At 37.7% G+C, this 21,823-nt stretch overlaps 1 protein-coding gene across 2 annotated transcripts in view; it reads left to right on the top strand.

Annotated features, from left to right (window-relative positions):
- The first annotated feature begins 67 nt into the window (after window positions 1-67).
- The window catches only part of ogfod3 (2-oxoglutarate and iron dependent oxygenase domain containing 3), a 28,377-nt gene continuing 6,621 nt past the window's right edge, over window positions 68-21,823 (top strand). The window contains exons 1-8 of one of the 2 annotated variants that reach the window (XM_086065178.1): window positions 68-233; window positions 2,001-2,227; window positions 6,113-6,188; window positions 6,321-6,363; window positions 6,980-7,044; window positions 7,621-7,677; window positions 8,702-8,855; window positions 13,703-13,822. In XM_086065178.1, coding sequence (XP_085921304.1) covers window positions 166-233; window positions 2,001-2,227; window positions 6,113-6,188; window positions 6,321-6,363; window positions 6,980-7,044; window positions 7,621-7,677; window positions 8,702-8,855; window positions 13,703-13,822 — 810 coding nt within the window. In that variant the 5' untranslated portion in view covers window positions 68-165. Of the gene's footprint in view, window positions 234-2,000; window positions 2,228-6,112; window positions 6,189-6,320; window positions 6,364-6,979; window positions 7,045-7,620; window positions 7,678-8,701; window positions 8,856-13,702; window positions 13,827-21,823 lie in introns of both variants that reach the window. The other variant, XM_086065177.1, reaches the window with a different exon arrangement.

The following is a 21,823-nucleotide window of genomic DNA, read 5'->3' as shown; positions in this document are numbered from 1 at the left end:
GCTTTCTTTTCATCCAAGCCAATCATGATGTCGGATACGCACTAACCCGGAAATAAAAAAATATATTTGGGTGCTAGTGGCGCGGTGTGTGTAGTATGGTTAGCAGGGACGAAATCTTTGCATGACTGTTTATTTTTTCAAACTACACGGCAGGCTAGAATTTTAATGGCGCCAGTCCGACAGAGAAGTGCGAAAGGCCTGCATTCGACTGAGATTGGGAAGAAAATCAAAAGGTGAGCAACCAAACGATTTTCAGCTTGAGTATGCATTGAAAGGGATTTATTTCCAAAGTACAATCAGCATGACAACCCTGACAGATGAATGACTTAAATCTAACTTTTCTTATCTTATAAAAGTTTGTCTAATTATTACCATACACAACCAGTGCGTTTTCACTTATTGCTGTTGCCTTTTTAAGGGTATAGTATACAAAATATAAAATATGTTTTTCCTCTCACAATGCGTCAGCCAACTACTCAAGATAGTACAATGCAATTATTTTGAAATAAATGCGAAATATAATTTTTTTCCTACTTGATGTTGATCCAAAATATCACACACAAAAAGTAGTTCCGAATTGATTAGATATTTCAAGTTTCCACATTCCTGTCGGCGATAGAAATTACATCAGCAGCTATCAACTTATTCAGCTTGGGCGACTTTGATTTTTACAAGGGCTGCAAGCGTTGTATCCATACTGCTTAAGGGCAGGACTTTTAAGGGACAGTGTGCAGATTATTATTATTGTTGTACATCCAGTGACCTAAACTCACGTGAATTTTGAAGCGTTGCTTTAGAGAGACCATACTTCGCAAGCCTACCACTAATTACTACGTTTGTTAAGTTTGTCCCCTAGACCTACGATTTTTTTTTTTAAGTACATTGATGTGATGAACATATTTTTTTTGCATAGTATTGAAATAGTGGGGTTTTAAAATGAATGAACATTTGAAAATCTAATATTTCTACACATTGTCCCTTTTAACTAGCATGCATTCATTATTTGAATTTAGGATGGATGGAAGTTTCATAGACAGAAAATTTCACCTTGAGTCATAATTGTATGATTTGTATTATTGCTTGTACTAGGTTAGGTCCTTCCATGTCAATTCACACACATCCCCAGAACCTCTCCAGTGACACCTTATCCTAATTATGGCCCTTTAAAGTATGGGTGCCACGCTCACTTTTGGGATCTGGGAACTGCACACTAAATTTTGGGCCACATTTGGAGGCCCTCACCTATCGATGTATTCTGGTCCCGTCTATCAGAATTTGTACATAAAAAAATAACATAAATGCACTAGAGATCACCTCTTTAAAAGTGGATTTCTTTTAATGACACAATAACCCAAGCCCCCCCAACACACGCACACACATTTTGGGGTTCCATATCTTGCCAAATGTTTGGTGGTGTTGCCAGTTAAACTAATTTATCATCATATTTGGGAACTCTACTATGTATTTAAGAGTTTCAAGGCATTCATGCCTTTGTTGGGGGTACAGGTAGGCTCCAAGTACAGACAAAATTACCATTTCGGATCCCCTGCTTCAGGCCACTAGATGGCCATGTGGGCACATGATAATGGCAATGAGCTTTTTATCGCGTCAGCAGTCACCTTTCATCAACGTTTTGAGCCAGTAAAAATATTGATTGTCCAACTTCTTCACTTAGAACTCAGCATTTGCATATGGTACTCTTTTTGGATATTTTTTTTAAAAAGTCCAGAAAGTTTGTCAACTGAAGTTTTAACTGCATATTCAACAAAAAATGTTTGAGCTAGTGGGCTCAAACTTCAGATTTTTTCATTTGACATCATATAGAATAAGGCAAATTAAAGAGGTGTTACTTGGAGTGTGTGTGTGACTAGACATGGAATGACCCACTATCATTGTAGAGACCTCAAATAGAACAATTAATAGCTCTTGTAAATGTGAGTAACTTTTTTTTTTTTAAACACTTATTTGAATGGTTTGTATATCTGATCCCTCTTCACCAGGGGTAATGCACTGCGACAGGGCACTGCCTGGTGGAGTTCCAGAGGGCTAACCGCTTTGTTGCTGGTTACTCTTTGTTTGTGTGGGGCAGCTACTTGGTTGTATGTCACTTCTTTGGATAGTGACATAACAGAAACTTTGGTCAGCCAACGTGACCATGTGTCCCCAGAGCCCAGGGTTTACATCGTTCAGTGCTCAGAAGACTATGAGAACTACAAACGCTACCCAGGTGAGGCTTAACTCATTCACTCCCAGCCATTTTCACTGAAGCAACCCCCTTCACTCCCGGCTGTTTTACTGGAATTTGACTGATTTTGCAAGGCCCACAGAATATTGTGTTCTATTGCTATAAAAACATGAAACCTACCAAAATAAAGATTAAAGTATCTTCTTTCATCAGTTTCCTTTTTGCAGCAATTAGCATTAGAATATAGCTAAGTTTCATCATTATTCACAAATCTATTTAGAATTCTGAGTAATTGAGTTTTTTTCCCAACATGGCCCTGGTTCAGTTCCTATGCTATGCTGCCACCTGCTGGCCGTTTGTGTAATAACTACCTTCAACCATTCTTTGCAATTGAAAGGCTGCATCAAAGCCTTCTGAATGCTCTAGCATAAAAAAACATTAAAAATGTGTAAATACGTCTTTGGGACACTTAAAACATTTAAAATAGAATGTATTTATACATTTTTGGGAGCAAATGAGTTAATATAAAATAATTGTAGTCATTATGACAACATATGAATTTTGTTTTTGTCTTTTATAAAACATGTGTTTGATGTGATTTCTCTATCAATTTTCTGGATAGCTCTCGAACACACAAGCCAACCAATGTTACTGCTTCAGTTCATACTGTGTTTTTAAATGAAATTGACACACACAAAATCCCCAAACAAACGTGGCACAAGCTCCATGTGGAACTGATAACAATAGATTTTCAGGCATACTGTTGCTTCAAAGATGTAGGTGGATGAAACCGTAATAAGTGATGTGACTGCAAGGCAAAATGACTTGCATTCCAAAACAAGTGCATGCTGTAAAATAAACAAAATGTTACACAGCCTAAGTATAATGATTTATTTTAGAATAAAACATTTGACAAGTGTACAGTATTTTTTTTACCATTGCAAATTCGATTTATTAGGGATGATCAATGCCACTTTTCTTTCCCCAGACCGATACCAGTACGACTACTAAACTTTTTAATAGTCACCGGCACTAGCACTTATGATACATAACGTTTTTATAAAAACAATGACGGATAGTATTAAAGAATATTTAGAAGAAGGCTGGTGGCACTGAGTGTGGGCTGAGCTGAAAATTTATTCTGTAAAATTATCAGTAAAATTACCAGTTGTACAAAACTGATTGTTGAGATAAGTAGAAAATAACGGAACCCGAATATCCGGTACCGGCCCAGTCCGCGCCCCAGGCGCATTGCGAAGCGCATTTGCGCTGATCGCTAGTGCGACGATGCTAAAGCTAATTTGAATACTATAATGACCCAATTTCAAAGGCATAGTTCGAAAAGCTGGATCGTTGAAATTGTGTACTTTATTGTCAATGCCAAAGCCTGTCCTATATATACAGGAAATGCATCTTTGATATTTTTTTAATGACAGCATTAATGAAACTCAGTAACTCTGTTTTCGTCGTAGGCTACGTGCCTTAACGTCGCCGTAAAGGCAGTCGGTTTCCAGAATCATTGTTTGGGGCAATGCATCTAATTAATGACGTTATAGACTGTATTATTACATTTAAACAAACTTCAGGTTGTGTGTAAAATAGTGACAGCCATGCTTCTGACTTTCTACCGGCATTAAATGACATTATTATAACAGGTGCATGACAGAAAATTTGAATATCGAGGTAAAAGCCCGTTTATTTCAATAATTTGTATTAAAAAATGAAACCTTTTTGTTATTAGTTCACCACACACAAAAGTGAAATTTTAGAAGCTGTTATTAGTTTACATTTTGATGATGATGGCAGAAAGACAGGAACATTTTAAAAAATCCAGTGTTTCACAACTTTTTTATATTTCCTGTTACCAACAAGAAAGGGGCTGGTTTTTTTGCACTTATGACAGGAAGGTGGTGTGGTTTGGAGGTGATCATTCTTTGGCACAGTTCAGTTGATATTGTACCGGAAGTATATAGCTTTGATATTTAATTCCCTTGTGAAAATAAATAAAATGTAACATTTACTTTAATCTGAAAAGAGGAGTCGGGACCACTGGGCAACAGACCAGTACGTTTCCCCTTAGTTTCGCACAGACGTCTTTTTACATAATCATCAAAATGTAAATAAAAAAAAAAAGATTTGAGATTTTTCACTTTCTGTGTGGTGATTGGTGAACTAGGCTATATATAAAAGTTTATTTAAAAAAAAAAAAAATTACTGAGAGAAATTGACTTTACCTTGATAACCTATATTTTTGAGCATGCACCGTTCATGCCTTTTACCTATGGGTGGAAAAAAAAGAATATTTTTCCAAAAAACTCACAATTTCTCAACTCATCTTTGCTTATATAACACGTTCACAAAAGCTTTTAACAAAACGCTTTACAGAACATACAGTATAACAAACAATTAACAATAACACAACAGAAAATATAACATAACACATTGACAATAATACAATCATAAGTAACAACCATTCCTATAGGACTGTTAAGAAAATCGATTTGGCAATATATCGCAATATTACAGCGCACAATTCTCGTATCGATTCAATATACAGCCAAATAGATTTTTAAAGATCCATTTTTGATGGAAACGCAAGGTACTAGGCAATTCACATCCCTAATTTCTATATTCGCTACGTTTTTGAAGCGGTTATTGAAGGAGGACAGATTCAGTCGTCTTTCACTAGTGGATCAGAGACGCTTTGATCACATAAAAACGAAGTTTCTGACCAACAGCTCTTTATATAATTTACATTGCATCACACATCTTCTGCAAAACAATTTACAACAGTATTCTATGGCAGTATTTAACAATGAAGAACTTTAGATTTTTTTCAGGCTATATACAGTGTTTTCATTGATTTTTGTGAATATTTATGTTACTTAAATGTCTCCTATTACGCCATAATGACATATGTTTGAGCTACAGACTGGTCTAGCACTGCCAACTACTACAGCTATCAGAATGAGAAAGTAAGAAAAAAACAAAAAATAATGAGAAAAGGTGCTTACTAAAACAGTCAGAATGGGATTTTTTAAAAATTGTATTTCATATATGGTGATTTGTGCCACATATGTCATCCTGGAATACAGGTATGTAATTATTTAAATGGTTCACTGCGTTTTCTGACAACAAACCAAGAAGGCAATAAAACAAAATTATTTGGGGAATGCCGACCTTAACAAATCATTTGTGAATCTGGTGGGCTGTGTTTTTTAAGTTTCCCCAGTGAACACTAGAGGGCATCACGTTTGTTAAGGTGAAAACCGTTGACTTTCCCGCAATACTAATGACGCCCTGGTGCACTGCTGTATGACAGACGTGACTAACGAGTGTTAAAAGAAAAAAAAAAAAACGCCTAATGTCTGTCAACGAGTCTAATGTTGCAGCTGCTTCACCTTGACACCCGCTGTGGTGTTGTCACTGGCTTTCCAGGAGATGTTCTCTCACCTTGGTTTTGCCACATTATAAATTCAACCTTGAATACAAACTCCCACTTGCCTCTTCTCCCTCACTAATGTTCAGTTCCGGTGTAATAGTTGAATGAATCACAACTTTTCCTGAAATATTTGTGTTGTGCACCTCACATCTGCCTGCTTCCTGAACAGTTAACAGTTTGCTGATATGTAGCCAAGGGAATAATGTAAATTGTAATTTGCTCAGCACGGCGCACACCTCTATTCTAATAGACACCATGCGTCATACAATTTCTCACCAGGTGTGTGGTTGATTTAAATAAAATAAATAAATAAAAATAGCACCTTCCCAAATGGATTCCCATTTTTTGCCCCTCAGGAAATGGTGATGTAATTACTGACTAAAAATGTTGTAACAGCAAATGAAATGAAGATTTTCTTTCTTTGCTGTATGTAAATAAGCTACAATTATTTTTCATTTCCTCGCTGTGTTTGTCTCCCTCATAAGGATGCACCCCTCAAAAGTGTGGGCGTGCTGTCGCGGACGACGTGGTGACAAGGGAGGAATCTCAGGTCCTCAAGAGGTAAATACTGCCAAACAGAGAACAATCTGTCTGGTTTTTATGTCTCCCTGGTGTTCAATTTTTTTGCCATTTACTTTCACTGTTTTGATGGGACACGTAAATCACTTTTTTATAATGTTTTTTTTGACACAGGCTGGCTGAGAGGGGACTTCAACTGGCTGGATCAGAGGGAGGAGTGAGTATATTGCCCAATAAAACTAGAGTAACTTTAAATATTGCATAGTCATCATTCCTCTCCACTAATTTTTCATGTTGCTCTCATGAATGATGTTCTTGGAACACATTCCAAAATTGCTAATACCTGGTTGGAAACACAATATGGTTTACCCTAAGTATGTCCATAGATGTTTTTAGACATTTCTCTACATTCCTGGATTATGATCCCTAAAAAAACAAACAATTTTAACTGAAACCTGGCACCAGCTGGCAGGAGATTAAAGGCTCTAAGACTAAAATGTTTAGGAGCTATACTATAACTCTGTCAAGGAAATAATCTACATTTTTAGGGTATCTGGTTGCCAAAGTCAGATTTGTAGGCACCTACGGTAGTCTTGTCAGCCATGTCCTAGATACATAGCTATCGCTTTCTCTCTGTTCCAGTCGAGCCTTGTTCTCAGCCACCGATATTTATCAAGTAGCAACACGAAAAAAGCACCTCCAAAAACATCAATGTCCTAATAGTGCTGACATTAAGTAGTAAAGGGCAGGGGGGAATGTTTTGCAACAATTTGCCATGCATCATCTGAAAGTTTTCAATGCCAAATAAATGTTGTTTGTTTTAACCTTAAAAGGCCTCCATCTTGGACCTGCACTCAGGAGCATTGTCAATGGGGTCGCAATTTGTCAACATTTACAGGTGGGACATAAGTGCCAACATAAGAAATTGTTCCTAGTGAGTTTTTTCGCTGTATTGTTCTGCTTGAATGTCTTGTGCAATATGGAATGTAACATTTGCCCAAATATATTATCTCCAGTAGTCATCAATCTTGCTTTTATGCTGTTTCCTTTGAGATTTCTTCTCCAGGTTGTTACCCAACATACGTTTGCCATAAACTGACAGTAAACCTGATTCTTATTGGAATCATCTGCTCCTGTCTTACATTCTTCCACCATATATGTGCATCTTTAATTCATCTCAGATTCCTCCCATCACATTCAATATGGTAGGTGATTGATGTCGGATAATCTCTAGGTGATTTTAACCGTAATTGCGTTCCAACACCTCGCCCATTACAGAAGAGGTTTCTCAGATCAAGCAGTTGGACATGAATAATTGCTATGTACTGAGCCGAGAAAGCAGCCGTCTCATGGCTGACATTCTTGAATGTGATGTTCCCACATCCTCTCCTCTTTTACATAACTGTGTTTGTGTCCCCCATTCTTTAATGTGATCTCTTACTGGATGTGTGTGCATCTGGTAAACTCATTCCAGATATTTTGGGGAACAGATCCAGGATGTGTTCACAGAAAAGGATTTCCAACTTTACAGGTAAACAATTACGCACCGTCGCGATAACTGGTTGATTTATTGTAATTTAATCAATTACATTTCTGGCTTTCAGGTTTTAAATGTACATGAATAATTTCTTAGACAAAGGCAAATACCTTCCATGCCAGTTTTATTTAAGTCAACATTTATTGAGGACTAAATGAATGAGCATCCATCTCCTTGTTTCCCTTCTATAGTATAAAAACACCCTTTAATGGGATTAAAAATCAACTGCAAGCAGTCTTAAAAGGACAAATAAATGAATTATTGTCCTATATTGACTTAAAAGGGAAGTTTGCAGTTTTCAAGTTGCTAGCAAGATTTGAATGTAGCCTCAAATTACCCCCCAGGTGTCCCATTGGGATCATCGCTTATTCACATTGGAAAGTTGCAAACATGAAATGTTATGAGTTTGATTTTGCATTTTTTTTTGAATGTTTAGTTCAATTCAAATCGTAAGAGAAGTGATAAACTTACTTGACGACCGGGTGAGATTAGTAATGTTGGCAGTGTGTTTTCCGAGTCCAGAGAGAGATGATTTTTCAGAAAAATCTATATATGTGACATTTTTTGCCAACTCCCCTTTTAAAGTGGAAGTCAACCTTAAACATTTCTTGACAATAATGTGTTATATGTGACCTCACTAGTCTAAACATGACATTCTGATTAATATTACATTTATGGAATAAGAGTTATGAAGCAAAATCCAGCCATTTTTATCCATCCCGGGGGTTGGCCATTTGGCCACTTGCTGTCGACTGAAGATGACATCACATTTGCATAGTGCTCAGGCAATGACCAATCGCAGCTGAGCTGAGGATAAAAATGGCAGGATTTCATAACTCATATTCCACTAACACAATATTAACCAGAATACCATATTTAGACCAGTGGGACTGCATAGAATATATTATTGTCAAAAAATATATTTTGGGGTTGAATTTCTTTTTAAATAAAAGTTTACCGTAGAGACCAAACCTTGACCATGCGGCCTTAACGTATATCATATTGTTTTTATCTTTAGAGATGTACGCAAGCGAATCCAGACAGTGATTGCCGAGACGTTTGGTTTAGATCAAACACTGATGTACCTCACCAAGCCCACCTTCTTCTCCAGGATCAACTCTACAATTGCTATGACCCAGCATGATGAGTACTGGCACCCGCACATAGATAAGGTATTAATGATTGATGGTCAAATGTGTACGTAATGTTGGGTCTGAAAGAGAATGACATTTTGGATATTCATACGAAAGCAGCAATACAATCTATCTCCATAAACTGGCTGGTTTTATTAATTTGCATAAATGTGGATAAGACTTTTAATAACTTTTGGAAGGACTTTCTTCCTTGCATGGCAATTTACCGTATATGCCAATGATTTTGGCAGTGAGTCGACTGAGAGCATTTGAGACGTACCTCATGACCTGCAAACACACTTGAATCGTGTTGGAGAGGTTGGCCGCCCTCCCCTGTAGTAAAACGGCCCGTGTCCTGCTATTTTTATATTTTACGGTCTTCGTCTATTCTAATTGAATTTATTTCCCAGAACCTATACCTTAGCACGTACTTCTCCAGGCTGCAGAGGTTCAAGCTTGAGAATTCACTTAAACCTCCATTATTTAAAATACATAAGGACATGGATAATCTTGGAGGACCATACTGTGTTGAACATATTTTCAACTAGAAATACATATTTTTAGTGAGACAATTTTACAGAGCTCCTGTATGATGTACATTATGATGGGGTAGGCAAGTATAAGCTCTTGCTTCAGCCTACTCCTTTTGGGCTTCAACACAATGTACTGACTACTGTACAGGTATTTCTGGACTACAAGGCGCACCTGACTATAAGCCGCGCTAGCTAAATTTGGGGAATACTACACATGTAAACCGCACCCGGCGGTAAGCCGCAGAGATTTTTTAATTTATCATGCCCAAATAAAGTAAACAATTTTTGGATTAATTCAGACAGTTTTTAAAGACTCGGATTAACGGCTATTGAAAAGTGTTCAGATTATTATTATTATAATTTTTTTTTTTTAACTCTTTGACTGCCATAAACGTTATAAAACGTTTAGCATAAACCTAGGGAAGGGCGCCGAGGACGTTAAAAGACGTCCCCTATGTTTTTTTTTTTTTTTTTTCAAAAACGGGTGCAGGAAAGCCTTGGGCAGCTGTGCTGAAAGTATCAGGTAGATATGATTAGTCAAAGACTCGTTTTGGCCCCTAGAGGGCAGCGATGACTCTCTTTGCACAAGGTTGGATGGGCCGCCCACCGTGGGCGTCAGTAGAAGACGTGAGGCGGAGCTAGAGTGTTGAGGAGACAATGGCTGGTTCAAGCCATTGTGGCTTGACCAAGCAACCGGTTGCAAGCAACTCACGCTTGAGCATTTTTTTCAAAGACGTAAAGCATCAATCAATACTAAAAAGCGCATTGATGTCGACGATGATGATGACTCCGAGCTTGACGCCAAAGTTGGAAGCCTTGACGTGTTTACGATCACGTAGTAAGCCTCACCGGCTAAGCGCGGCTAGCGCGGCTAGCGCTGCTAAGGCCGGAAAACGCGCACAATAGCCGGCCGGGTACTTCTACACAATCGGACATTCGATCGGGCGATGGAGAGTTGGCATCGACCAATGCAGATTGATGATGATGATGATGATGATGACTCCGAGCTTGACGCCAAAGTTGGAAGCCTTGACGTGTTTACGATCACGTAGTAAGCCTCACCGGCTAAGCGCGGCTAGCGCTGCTAAGGCCGGAAAACGCGCACAATAGCCGGCCGGGTACTTCTGCACAAGCGGACATTCGATCGGACGATGGAGAGTAGTCGAAAAGCATCGACCAATGCACATTGATGATGATGATGATGGTCACTCCCGAGGTTGACGCCGGAGTTGGAAGCATTGACGCGGCCGTTATTCTCTCGTCATAAAGCCTCACCGGCTAGCGCTGCTAACGCCGGAAAACGCGGAGCTGCACAAGCGGACATTCGATCGGACAATGAAGAGTACCCCGAGTCCAATGCATATTCATCGGAGGAGCGGGTACAGTCTGATCACGGAGAAGACACTGTTTCTGGACTACGATGCCACCATGAATGGAGTGGATAAAATGGATCAGAACATCTACCACTCGGTATAGCAACCGAAGGACATGAGGAAGCCACAACGTAACATCACCGTAACGTAACCGTAGCATGATCCTGATATTAGACTTTATGGCAACACACACTGCAGTATATACTTGCTATTCCCCGGAAAAAACGGCCTGCAAGAAAGTGGAGCTTTTGCACGCGAAGAGGCAATCTGTTGTGCAAATCCTGTTGCGTCTCTTTGCACGCAGGAGAGTGTTACAAAAAGAAAAACTGTCGTTGAAACATCCACATATTTGTAAATAGCACCACAGTTGCACACATTTGTAAATAGTTTGCCAAATTGTTGTCAAATTGTTACACTGTTGAATGTAAATAAACGTATTTTGCTATCAAAAAACACTTTTTCATTCTTGGTGGTAGTGTTTTATAGAAGTAAAGCACTATTTAGGTGTTTGTGGCATCATTCATGGACAAAAAGAAGTGTAAAATTCACTAGAATGCATGAAATAATATCGTTTCACTAAAAGCTTGATTTCTCCGTATTTTGGTCCAAAACAGGCGAAATTGGGTCAAACTAACCATTTTCTATTGTTGATTACTAAAGAACGGAATAAGGTAGAAACAAACTTTTTTTTTCTGATGAAAGATGAAAGTCCAATCTTTCCTTTGGTAGTACGTGCGTTTCCATAGTCCATACAGAACATTTTCTGTGGACCTTGAAAGATCAGTCAAAATGCTTAAATCGGCTGGCACTGACGGCATCCCTTTTCTGAAAACGTCTGGCAGTCAAAGAGTTAATGATGGCATTTTTAAGCAGGTTTGACCGTAAGCATACATATGTGTACATACAAGGTGGACTGAGATACTAGGACATGTTATATATGCAACCCTGAACCCTCGTCAGCTGCAGTATAACTTGCAGAATATGATGACGTCACGCATATCAGTGGTTCCAATTTCAGAAATTGATGTAAATTTTTGTAAAATGTTCACCCAATATTTGGTCAAACTCCAAATTGTACAACTTGTTTAGGGTGCTTAAACAATGTTTCACTGTACTGTATGTTTGCATAATTAGAGCCTTTTGTCACAGCAAATTATATTTGGTATTGTCAAATTTTAAGAACTTCCAACATAATACCTTTGGAAGCAAAATGTGTGTATTGGCATCCTACTTTATAATGATACTGAATATTGTTATTATAAAACTGAAACAGAGTGAGATTAGATACATTTTACAATTCATATAATGTTATTTAATGGACGTTTCCTTTTCCATTGCCCTTTGGCATATTTGCAGTGCCGTATTGGTTTTGCGTGGCTATATCAATATTTGTCATCTCATTTACTGCTGTAGGATGTCAACGTCTGGAAAAAAATTGAGCCAGGAAGGATTTGTCTCTCTGTGGTATGTGTTTCTGCACTCTGCAGACATTTGCAGGGTGGGGGGATTGTAATTGACTAACCCCACCCTCATGAAAATGTAAATGGGGTTTCACATTTTTGATAGCAAATTTCCTTCCCATCGATCACACAGCAATTAACGTGTCATAGCACAAAATGGATTTTGCTCATTTTCAAAGTGTATTTTTTCCATAGCAAGGATTGGGAAAGTTGTTTGGTTACTCTAATGAAACAGTTGGATTAAGCGTGGGTTGATTTAATAGAAAATAAATGTTTCTGTGTTACCGTCTCCAACACTACATTCGTGTAGCAACAGAGCTAACACCATTCGCAATACATCAAAAATAATATAAAGAATAAAGGGTTCTTAGATGTTCTTATATCACCCTACAATATGTATCTTTATATTGCACAGCTCTACTTCCTACTTTTCAATTATCACAGTCCTCTTTAGAACAAGGAAGTGCTCAAGGTCAAAAATTATGTTTCCACCAAGCATTTTGATTTTCATTATCAGAGATGTGAAGGATACCGACATAACAAACTTTATGTTCCCAGGTTGCAGCCCTGTGGGGTGTAAGCCTGTTAGATCAATGTTGGACAGAGTTCAGCAGCTCTCCCTTAGTATATCCTCCAATTTAAAAAAAAATATATTTATTCTGCTCTAACAGGCGCTTGGGTAAAGGTTTCTGTTTTAGTTTAGGTGTGTGTGGTGTCTGTAAATTCCTGTGTGGGACAGAACAGTCTGATTTTATTGTAGTGGCAAAGGTCTAGATGAGAACAGAAACATGGTGAGTGCTTTCATTGTGCCAATAATTGTCTCAGTAAGATGATATGCACATGTGTTGGGTCTGATGGTACCAAAACAAATTAGAAAATCAAAATCTACATTGCCCACGAGGTCAAATTTGGCCCCTATAAATTCTACTACTCAAATAACAAAGACCTTTTTTTCTTTTTCTTTTTCTTTTTTTTACAAATTTAACTTCAAAAGTCCAGAGTGCCACTTCTGACCCCTGCATGGGGTCATCTAGTGGATGAATATTGCACTTACATGAGCCAAAGTGGTGGTGACAAGATGGCTGGCAACATGCCAATTTTGTTGAGCTGGAAATCAATCCAAACAAAACCATCTTCTCAGCAAACCATCAGATGGTAAAAATCTTTTTTTTTGTTAATCCCATTCATATCATGTTGCAGAATGCCTAGGAGTATGTTTTATATATATATTTTTGATAAATTAGCAACTCTGAGCTAGTTTTAAAAAAAGGGTTCAAATTGAAAAAACATATTTTGGTGTTCAGTGAACTTATAGCAGTCATTTAATGTATAATTCATAATTTTCCAAAGAAGGCTAGGGTTCTTGGGTTCTCCAGGGTTAAGACAAAATGTGCTGTGTTATAAAACGTTCTCTGCTCTTTGCCTGGATCTCATTAAATCCTCAGGAAAAGGAAATAACATAACACCTTTTATTTAATTTTTTTTAAGTGATGCTGAAAATTCCTTTCCCTTTTTTCTAGGTCACCTATGGTTCGTTTGACTACACATCCCTTCTGTACCTTTCTGACTATGGCTCAGACTTCACTGGAGGAAGATTTATCTTCATGGACCAAAATGGCAATAGGACCGTAGAACCAAAGGCAGGTAAATAACAGCTGTTCATTTAAAAAAAAAAAAAAAAAAAAAAAACTCAAGACAAAGTAGTAATTGCCAATCAGTATTTAAATTCACGCTCTGATAAATGTGCACCATCAGTATTAACACCTGTAACTTATAGCTTTGTTTACTTAAGTTCATTAAAGCCACACTTAACCCAAGTAATGTATGGTAGAGGATTTCATCTCAGGCAGGATTAAAATGATAATCAACTATTGTTTATTAGGGAAACTCAAGGTGATTATAGCTGGCAATAGAGTAGCAACGTGAGTGTTATCTCTCTAAATGGGATGTACTGATGTACTGATTCATATGCTTTAGAGGTGCAGGGGATTAGGGTAAACCGTTTTATTGCATGTCAGAGAATGAGAGGCATAATAATCGTTTCGGGATTTTGGCATCTTGTATGCTTAGCAGTATTAACATGAACAGAACATGCAAATATGCCGGATTTCTATTAATTACATTGCACTGAATTGGCATGAGAATAGACTGACCAGAGACTGCAGTTCTTGATGTGATCTCAGCAGCGTTTTTAAAGGCGGACTCGCATTAAGGTCAAGTTGCCCAGTGCTGTGTTGAAGCAGTTCCCCTCACTCTGCTGTACATCACAGACCCAAACTCAATCTATGCTGCTTTCATCCGCGCCCAAGTATTTATGTACATCATGACTACAACTTTCTTAACTTTTGTTAATGAATTATTATTTTTTTGTCGTTCCCAGGCACACTATGTAGGTACATGGTATGGCATGTACTTATACAGGTCTGCCAAAAGTCTGTATTTTACGGGCCAAGTTTGCTTGTGCATTGTATGACTTGCGGCCCCTTAGAATCGACTTCTTTGTTCTTTTCGTAAGAATTTATTTTACTGCCATCTTTATACTTTTTATTGTATCAATATTGAACATGTTTTACACTTTTTTTCTTTTTCTTAAAATACAAATTAAGTTGATGTCATTTTAAACTAGCCGAAATAGTAACAGTAACAAGCCTGGCACAGTCTGCATGAACCCGAATTATTTAAATATAATAAAAATTTGTCTTAAATTAGGGGTATCAGACGATTTAAAAAATTTACTTGTAATTAATCGCATGACTTCAATAATTAACTCACAATAAATCACACATTTTATATATGTTCTAAATAAATATGTACTGTACAATAACACATTTTTTTCATACTCATGTTAACATAAAAGTGGAAAACATGTTAAACTTGTAGAATTATGGCTGCATCATTTATACAGTAATTTCATTAAAACATTTTTTTTAAAAAGATGTACTTTACTTTAAAAACAATTGTGATATTTATATGTGTTGAAGTCATTTCTCTACCACTAGATGGCCTAATTGCATTTGTAAGACGTTGGCAACAGCTCAGTGCATTTACTTTTCATATTAAGAGCTATCTAATCTTTAACATGAAGTAACTTGTGAAATTCTGCACGTTTTTAAAATTGTAAAATACAACTTGCACCCAGTCTTCACAAATATATGCATTATTATTAAATGTATTACTCCTAAATTTTGACGTGGACGTGTCTGCTGCGTTGCGACTGGAATTTCCCAAGTACAGGCTTTCCAGTTATGGGGTGGTCATTAATTGCGCGATAAAAAAAAAAATGGTGGTGTTAAAGGAACTTTAACTCAAAATTAACACACTCATTTTGATACCCCTCGTCTTAATATATTTATATACTTCAATTTAATGTAATCCTTGTTCAGTACGGCCTCTTGCTAAAATGTTTATCTCCAAAAGACATGATCATACTGTGAGTAATAATCATACACACCAATTGACACATCACTCACATCCATAACTAACTAAATTAGTGATAAGGTTGACTGTTTTCCTCGCGGAGTTTCTGTATTGCTGGAGTTATGTATCACAGACACACTCCTCAAAGATAATCCTCCATTTCTAAAGAGAGCTGCCTGCCACCTCCTCGAGAACGTTCTCTAAAATATCACGTTGCCAGGGATAACTGCTGGTGCCAATGACTGAGTCAATGTCAACCCAGAGTGTTTTTATTTCTTCTTGACATTTGAAAGCTTTACTAGTCATTATCTTGGGAAGCAAAATGTATGTAAAGCGTAGCTGCTTTTCTATCAAGCAATCATCACTACTGGAAGAATATTTTTGCCAGTCGATCATCCCATCTCTTCATTCTCAATAAATCTCGAATTCCAGTTCACTTGGTTTTACGTTTGAATCACTTGATTGAGTGGCTGGACTTAAAAAGGTATCCTTCATACTTTTAAGATCAGAAGCAGGAACTGTGCGCATCTTTGGCTGCAGATCAAGTGCATCGTGAGTGTTGTGAGTGAAGCATGCAAGTGGTGTATGCAATATAATAAGATATTGGCTCAGCAATGGGGTATTTTGGTTCACTTATTGCTATTTATAGTTTTACAAAATGTGATTTTCAGTTTGAGTATACTTGGCCCTGAGTTTTTTTTTTTTTTTTTTTTTTTTTTTTTTAAGAGACCTTTTGTCGACAATATTCCTAAATTGGTGTGATGACATGCCTGTTGAATTGTCTCCTTAGACAGCTGTATGAATAGTGTAGTAGCTTGCATCAGTGAAGTGAGAACATTAATAAAGAAGTAGGACACACGGATCCAAAACCTTGTGATGATTTAAACAAAAAAAATCAGATGACACCTGTCTTTTTAAAAGTCCACTTGGCTGCTTTTGAATTCTCAGCAGAGATAAAGAACCCATTTGGAATCACAATCTGACAGAACTGTCAAATAATCCAATCATTGAGGCTTGACACTTTTATTTAGAGAGGTGATAAAACACCACACACACCAGGGATGTGCAGAATGGGGGCCATGGGTGCCTGGACACATAAATCTTTATTTTTTTATTTTTTATTTCAGCACATGCTTTTTTGCAAAAGTCTTGTCTGTGGTCTTATAACATTTTAGTCAACCCGCATGGATTTTTTTCCCAGGAATATTTAAAATATTTTTTTAAGGTGTTTTTATTTTCATGGAAAATACTGTATATATGGATTGTTAGTAAACATTTTTGGAAGATTTTTTTGGGTTCATAAATAAATTTATAATGTGCCAATTAGTATTTTGTTCTCAATAATTGCCTACAATTAAGGTTTTTGAGAAAGTCTTTGTATCTTATTTCCAGCCTAAAAGAAAACTCAACCTGTTTATGATATCAGTGTTCATTGTCTTAAACGCTGGCCTCACCATTTCCATAAAAGGAGCTCTCGATTTGTATACACAACTGTTCATTAGTGAGCTATAAATTTGCGTTGAATGGCCACAAATAAGCATTTTGCGCACGTTATATTTATATTGTTTCTAAAAAAAAAGATATATATATTTTTTTCCCGATGTGCCTGCTTTTCAACTTGCAGCAGCATGGACTGTGGTTGACTGTCATGTTTTGACTTTGTGGGGGGTTGATTTGAATGGCCTGGGTGATTATTACCTTGAGATAATCATGTCTCTTTGCTATGACTAAGATACAATTAAAACTCCAGGAAAAATCAGGCTTCCGGAGGAAGCAAAAGTGAAGACACTAATATTGTGTTCGAACTGAGGAGAGTTTGGGGGATGAGTTTTCAGAGAAAGTTTCCCGGATGGGGTAAGGGCTGGGAAGAAATTACCTCACTGACTCATTGCCCATTGCCTTTGTATTCGGGATGTTCGATACCACTTTTTTCATACCGATACCAGTAGGAAAAAATTGTCTTCCAAAAAACAATGACAGATCATTTTAAAGAGAGACTTAAATATAGCATTTTCCTTAAAATTGCACGAAATTAATGGCAATTTTCTATCCTTGTAATTTGTAGTTCCTGATCGTAAAACGGCCACAAGATGACGACCGATACTGGTATTTGTTGTATTGAAAATGCTTCACTTTAGTACAGTTTTTTCAGTTTGTTTTTTTAATTGATTTTTTAGGAATGTTTTATACTAGTACAAGTAACTCAATACCAAGTACCGATACCGCTAGTACTTTTGAAATTTCACCCAAAAACAATACCAGATATTTTTAAAGAAAGACATATGTATCCCAATATAGCATTTTCCTCAATATTTCATTAAATTAAAAGCAATTTTCAATTCTGATTTGTAATTTCTAGTTCTAGATCATAAAATGGCCACACGATCGAATACTGATTGATACTCTGAAATAAGACGAGGTATTGCCCAGATAAGATACCTGGTATCAATACTCGCCCATTCCCACTTTGTATTTTTGTCTGTGTAAATCTTCCTGGTCGGTTGTTGATTGATCAAATATGGGTGATGGAGAACTCCTTCTTCTGTAGTTTATTGGCCACAGTGCGACGAAAGTCTTTATTTTTTTATTTTTACGAAAGTATTTGCAGGTGCACACTCGTCACCTCCCTTTGGCCTCTTGCAGTCGTACCTGCATTTGGACCTTAGCCAAGATCAGACAGTGATCTATTCAGGAGTCTGTACCTGGCGTAGCACGGGCAACATAACGAGGACACCTGGGAGGTCTCCACGCTTTATGATGATATCATCTGTCAGGTTGCCAGGGTTTAAAACGAGGGTACATCCATGATGTATTGGACTTGGACTTCTGCTGGAAGATGGTGTAGGTTATGGTCAGGCTCAACGCTTAGTTCAGATATTTACATTGTTTAATAAATAAACTAATGCTAAAGAACATAGCAGACACGAACAAATGAATCAATTTGCCTTTTTTTTACAAGAAATTGTGTGCCTGCTTTCCCAACTTATTGACTTTATATGGGGTTGCCAGATTACAACTATAAAGATCACAGTGTGAAAGAACTGGCCTCGAGAAAAATATCTATTCATAGAACACTTAGGGCACCCTGGTGGGAGGAGCGTTTGCAATTGATTGCTTAATGTTTGTACACCATCTCTGTCTGCTGAAGATGTCAACCAAAAGGCACGAATCACAGCAAAGTATCTTATTGATTGTTTAAATCACCCATCATGTCAATAGGACTGCTCAGAGGCCAAACACAGAGTACAGGTTAGATGAAATATCTTCAAGTGAAGCGGTTTTCTTCCTGCCAAGTCCTCAGCTCCTCGGTATTTAGTTCCTTTTCTAATTTATGTTCAAGATGAAAAAGTTAATTTTCTCACATCATAAAGTCTTCCACGCTTGCACGAATGCCTCTGGCCACATTTTCTTTCCTGCATCCCGCTGTGGTAGGTCATAGCAGAGGCTGGAAACTATTCTGGCTGGTTCAAGGTGAACCCTGCAAACTGGACATTGGACTGAATGCCAGTCTGCAGCAGAATGATTGTGAATGGGACATTGGGTCTGAATTGATCCCATGTCATCTGAATGAAAGTCATCTTTGTGAACCACTACACTTTCAATGGCCCTGAACTAATATCCTTCGACAAATATTGTGGGACACTGAAGCAGCAAAGCCATTAAAGCCAAGATAGGCCATTAAAAACGCTTCGGGAATTAATTTCTTTTTGCTGAGTCAACTTTATGCCAAAGTGCAAGCACACCTGTCTTTTGGGATGGAGAGTGTGATTTCATTGGATAGATTGTTACCCCTAAACAATTAAGGTGTTTTGCCCAGGCAGCAAACAAAACAACAATGAGTCACATTCTGTTTAGCCTCTTGTTTACGTTACACCATTATACAGCATTTCAGAAGTCAAATAGTTCTTATATATCTGTTTTTAAATGCAGCAATAGATTTGAGATGTAAATTTTGCAGAAGACTTCTATTAGGCTCAAATGAATTGCACTATTTGCTGCAGTTTCTTGAAATATGACCACTTAACAAGATTTGAAAGTTTCACAACACTGAAGTACAGCTAAAGTTGAACACCCAACAATTTAGAGTTCACCCAAAATGTCAAAGCGGGGGGCTGTGGACCGGTGGGGTGCCTGGCGGGCCTGCAGTGCCCCATCCTGCTGCGTTGGGTTGGGGGCGCGGGCCGGGTTGGGGTGGGAGGCGCTCCTGCTCCTGGGTTTGCTCTCCGACCGGTGGCCCTGGTGGGGCCCGGGGGTCGTCCTTTGGCGCTGCCGCGGCCTGGGGGGCCCTGAGGTGTTGCGCTTGCTCTGTCCTGGCAGGGGTCGACGGCTCCCCTCTTTGGTGGAGATTTTCAAGCATGCCAGATCCACCACACCAGCATCTATTGAAACTCAGACACAATCTGCTTCTTCCTCAGGTCATTGAATCGGTGGAGGCTGGTGTCTGTGGATCTCACTCTTTTTTGTTTGTCCTTCCTTCCTTTCCTCAGTCTCTCCTTTGGTCTCTTGAGGTCTCCCTGATTTGTTGGAATTTAGATGTTTCTGGGGTTGGTGAAGAACTCTGGTTGGTGGCCCGGTGGGCGGTGTCTGGTCGGTGCTGGATTTCACTTTCCTTTGTTTTCTTTGGTCCTTCCTCGGGTCTCCTGACGGCGGTGTTCGGTTTAGGTGAACGGTATGGGATTTTTTTTAATAGGTTTTTGGTGAACTAACGAATACACACGCACACGCACATACACATACTCACCCACATAAAAAAAAAGAAGAGCAATGATGATGACATTACCGAATGAACAATACTGAGCTCTTTAAGAATAATTTTTTTTTTTTTTTTTTTTTTTTTTTAAATAAAATATGCCTAAATCTCTTGTATTACTGGCTCGAGTTTCTGTTTCCAACGTCCTGAGAGTTTTATTAGGTCTATCCCATATCAGACCTTACTCCTGAGAGGATCTTTTTATTATCAGTGTGTGTAATTGCAATTGATTTAAAAAAAAATTCCTTGTGTGGACTATTCAAAATATAAACAGTGCTTTAGGTCATTGTTCGCCTTCAAAATGAGGACGTTGCCTCTGAGACCATGTGTACCATAAATCAAAGGCTAGTAGGCTTAATCGATCCCTTTTCACACAGTAAGAAGCAGGTTTTATATAAACTCTAAAAGAAGCAGTGGACTGACTTAATTGTCCATTTATTGGGATGCAAGCGATTTCCCTCTTGAAATGGCTTTGTTTCATCATCATTATTCTTGGGCCAATCAAGCCAACATTTTGGGGGCTTTTTGCCGTGGCCAACTGAATTTGCCGTGTTCATCCTGATGAAAATGTACATTAACAAAATAAATAAATAAATAATAATTAAATTTTTTATTAATTCATTTTTCCTTTCGGACATGTTATTATAACAGCTTCCAACACATCATAAACTCATTACAGCATCCGAAAAGAAAAACGTCTAATGGGACGAAGTCAAGGCTGTGACAGCGGTTGGCTCTGTAGTTTTGAAAATTCTGCCTCACAGCCATTTTCATGCAACCGCTTAACTAGACCAGGTGAGGGCAATACATTTTCCAAATTGATCATGTGAGTAGCTGGAGAAATTGTCACACTGTTAACACTTAATTGAAGTTAATGTGAATTCAGTGTCGTTCTAGTAAATTGTTTTGTTTTAACAAGGAGCTAGTAATCTATATATATCTCTCTATATACATATGTTTTAAATTTAATTTTCATGTTAAAATTACGCACAGCGCCTTGCAAAGATATAACAATTTATTTATTTTTTTGGGTGAAGAATCAACACCAAGTGGGAACAATTGTGAATTGGAATGAAATTTATACAGTGTGTTAAGATTTTATTTTACAAATAAAAACTGAAAAATAGTACGTGTTTACACCCTTTTCTCTCAGTGCAGCCAATTTGCTCCAAAAGTTCACTGATCATTTCTGAATGTGTGTAATCTAGTCTATTATTTGTAAAATAAAATAAAATTAAACAAAATAAAATAAAAAGTTTAAACTATCATATATTTTTGGTTCCATGTTGCAGTTGTCCCACTTGGTGTAGAATATTCCCCCTCAAAATATAATTTTATTTCTTTGTTTGAAGCCTGAAATGTGGCAAAAGGTCAAAAAGTTCCAGGGGGCTAATACTTTCGCAAGGCACTGTGTATACAAGGGAGAACTTGTTTGACTTTGGAATGCATACTTTGTGACACCTGTCCTGGAACT

The sequence above is a fragment of the Leptonotus elevatus genome, chromosome 20 (genome assembly GCF_054856555.1).
Source record: "Leptonotus elevatus isolate MCC_2025b chromosome 20, RoL_Lele_1.0, whole genome shotgun sequence".
NCBI classification, from domain to species: Eukaryota; Metazoa; Chordata; class Actinopteri; order Syngnathiformes; family Syngnathidae; genus Leptonotus; species Leptonotus elevatus.
The sequence above is the reverse complement of the archived record's forward strand: the minus strand, read 5'-3'. Positions and strand labels throughout refer to the sequence as shown.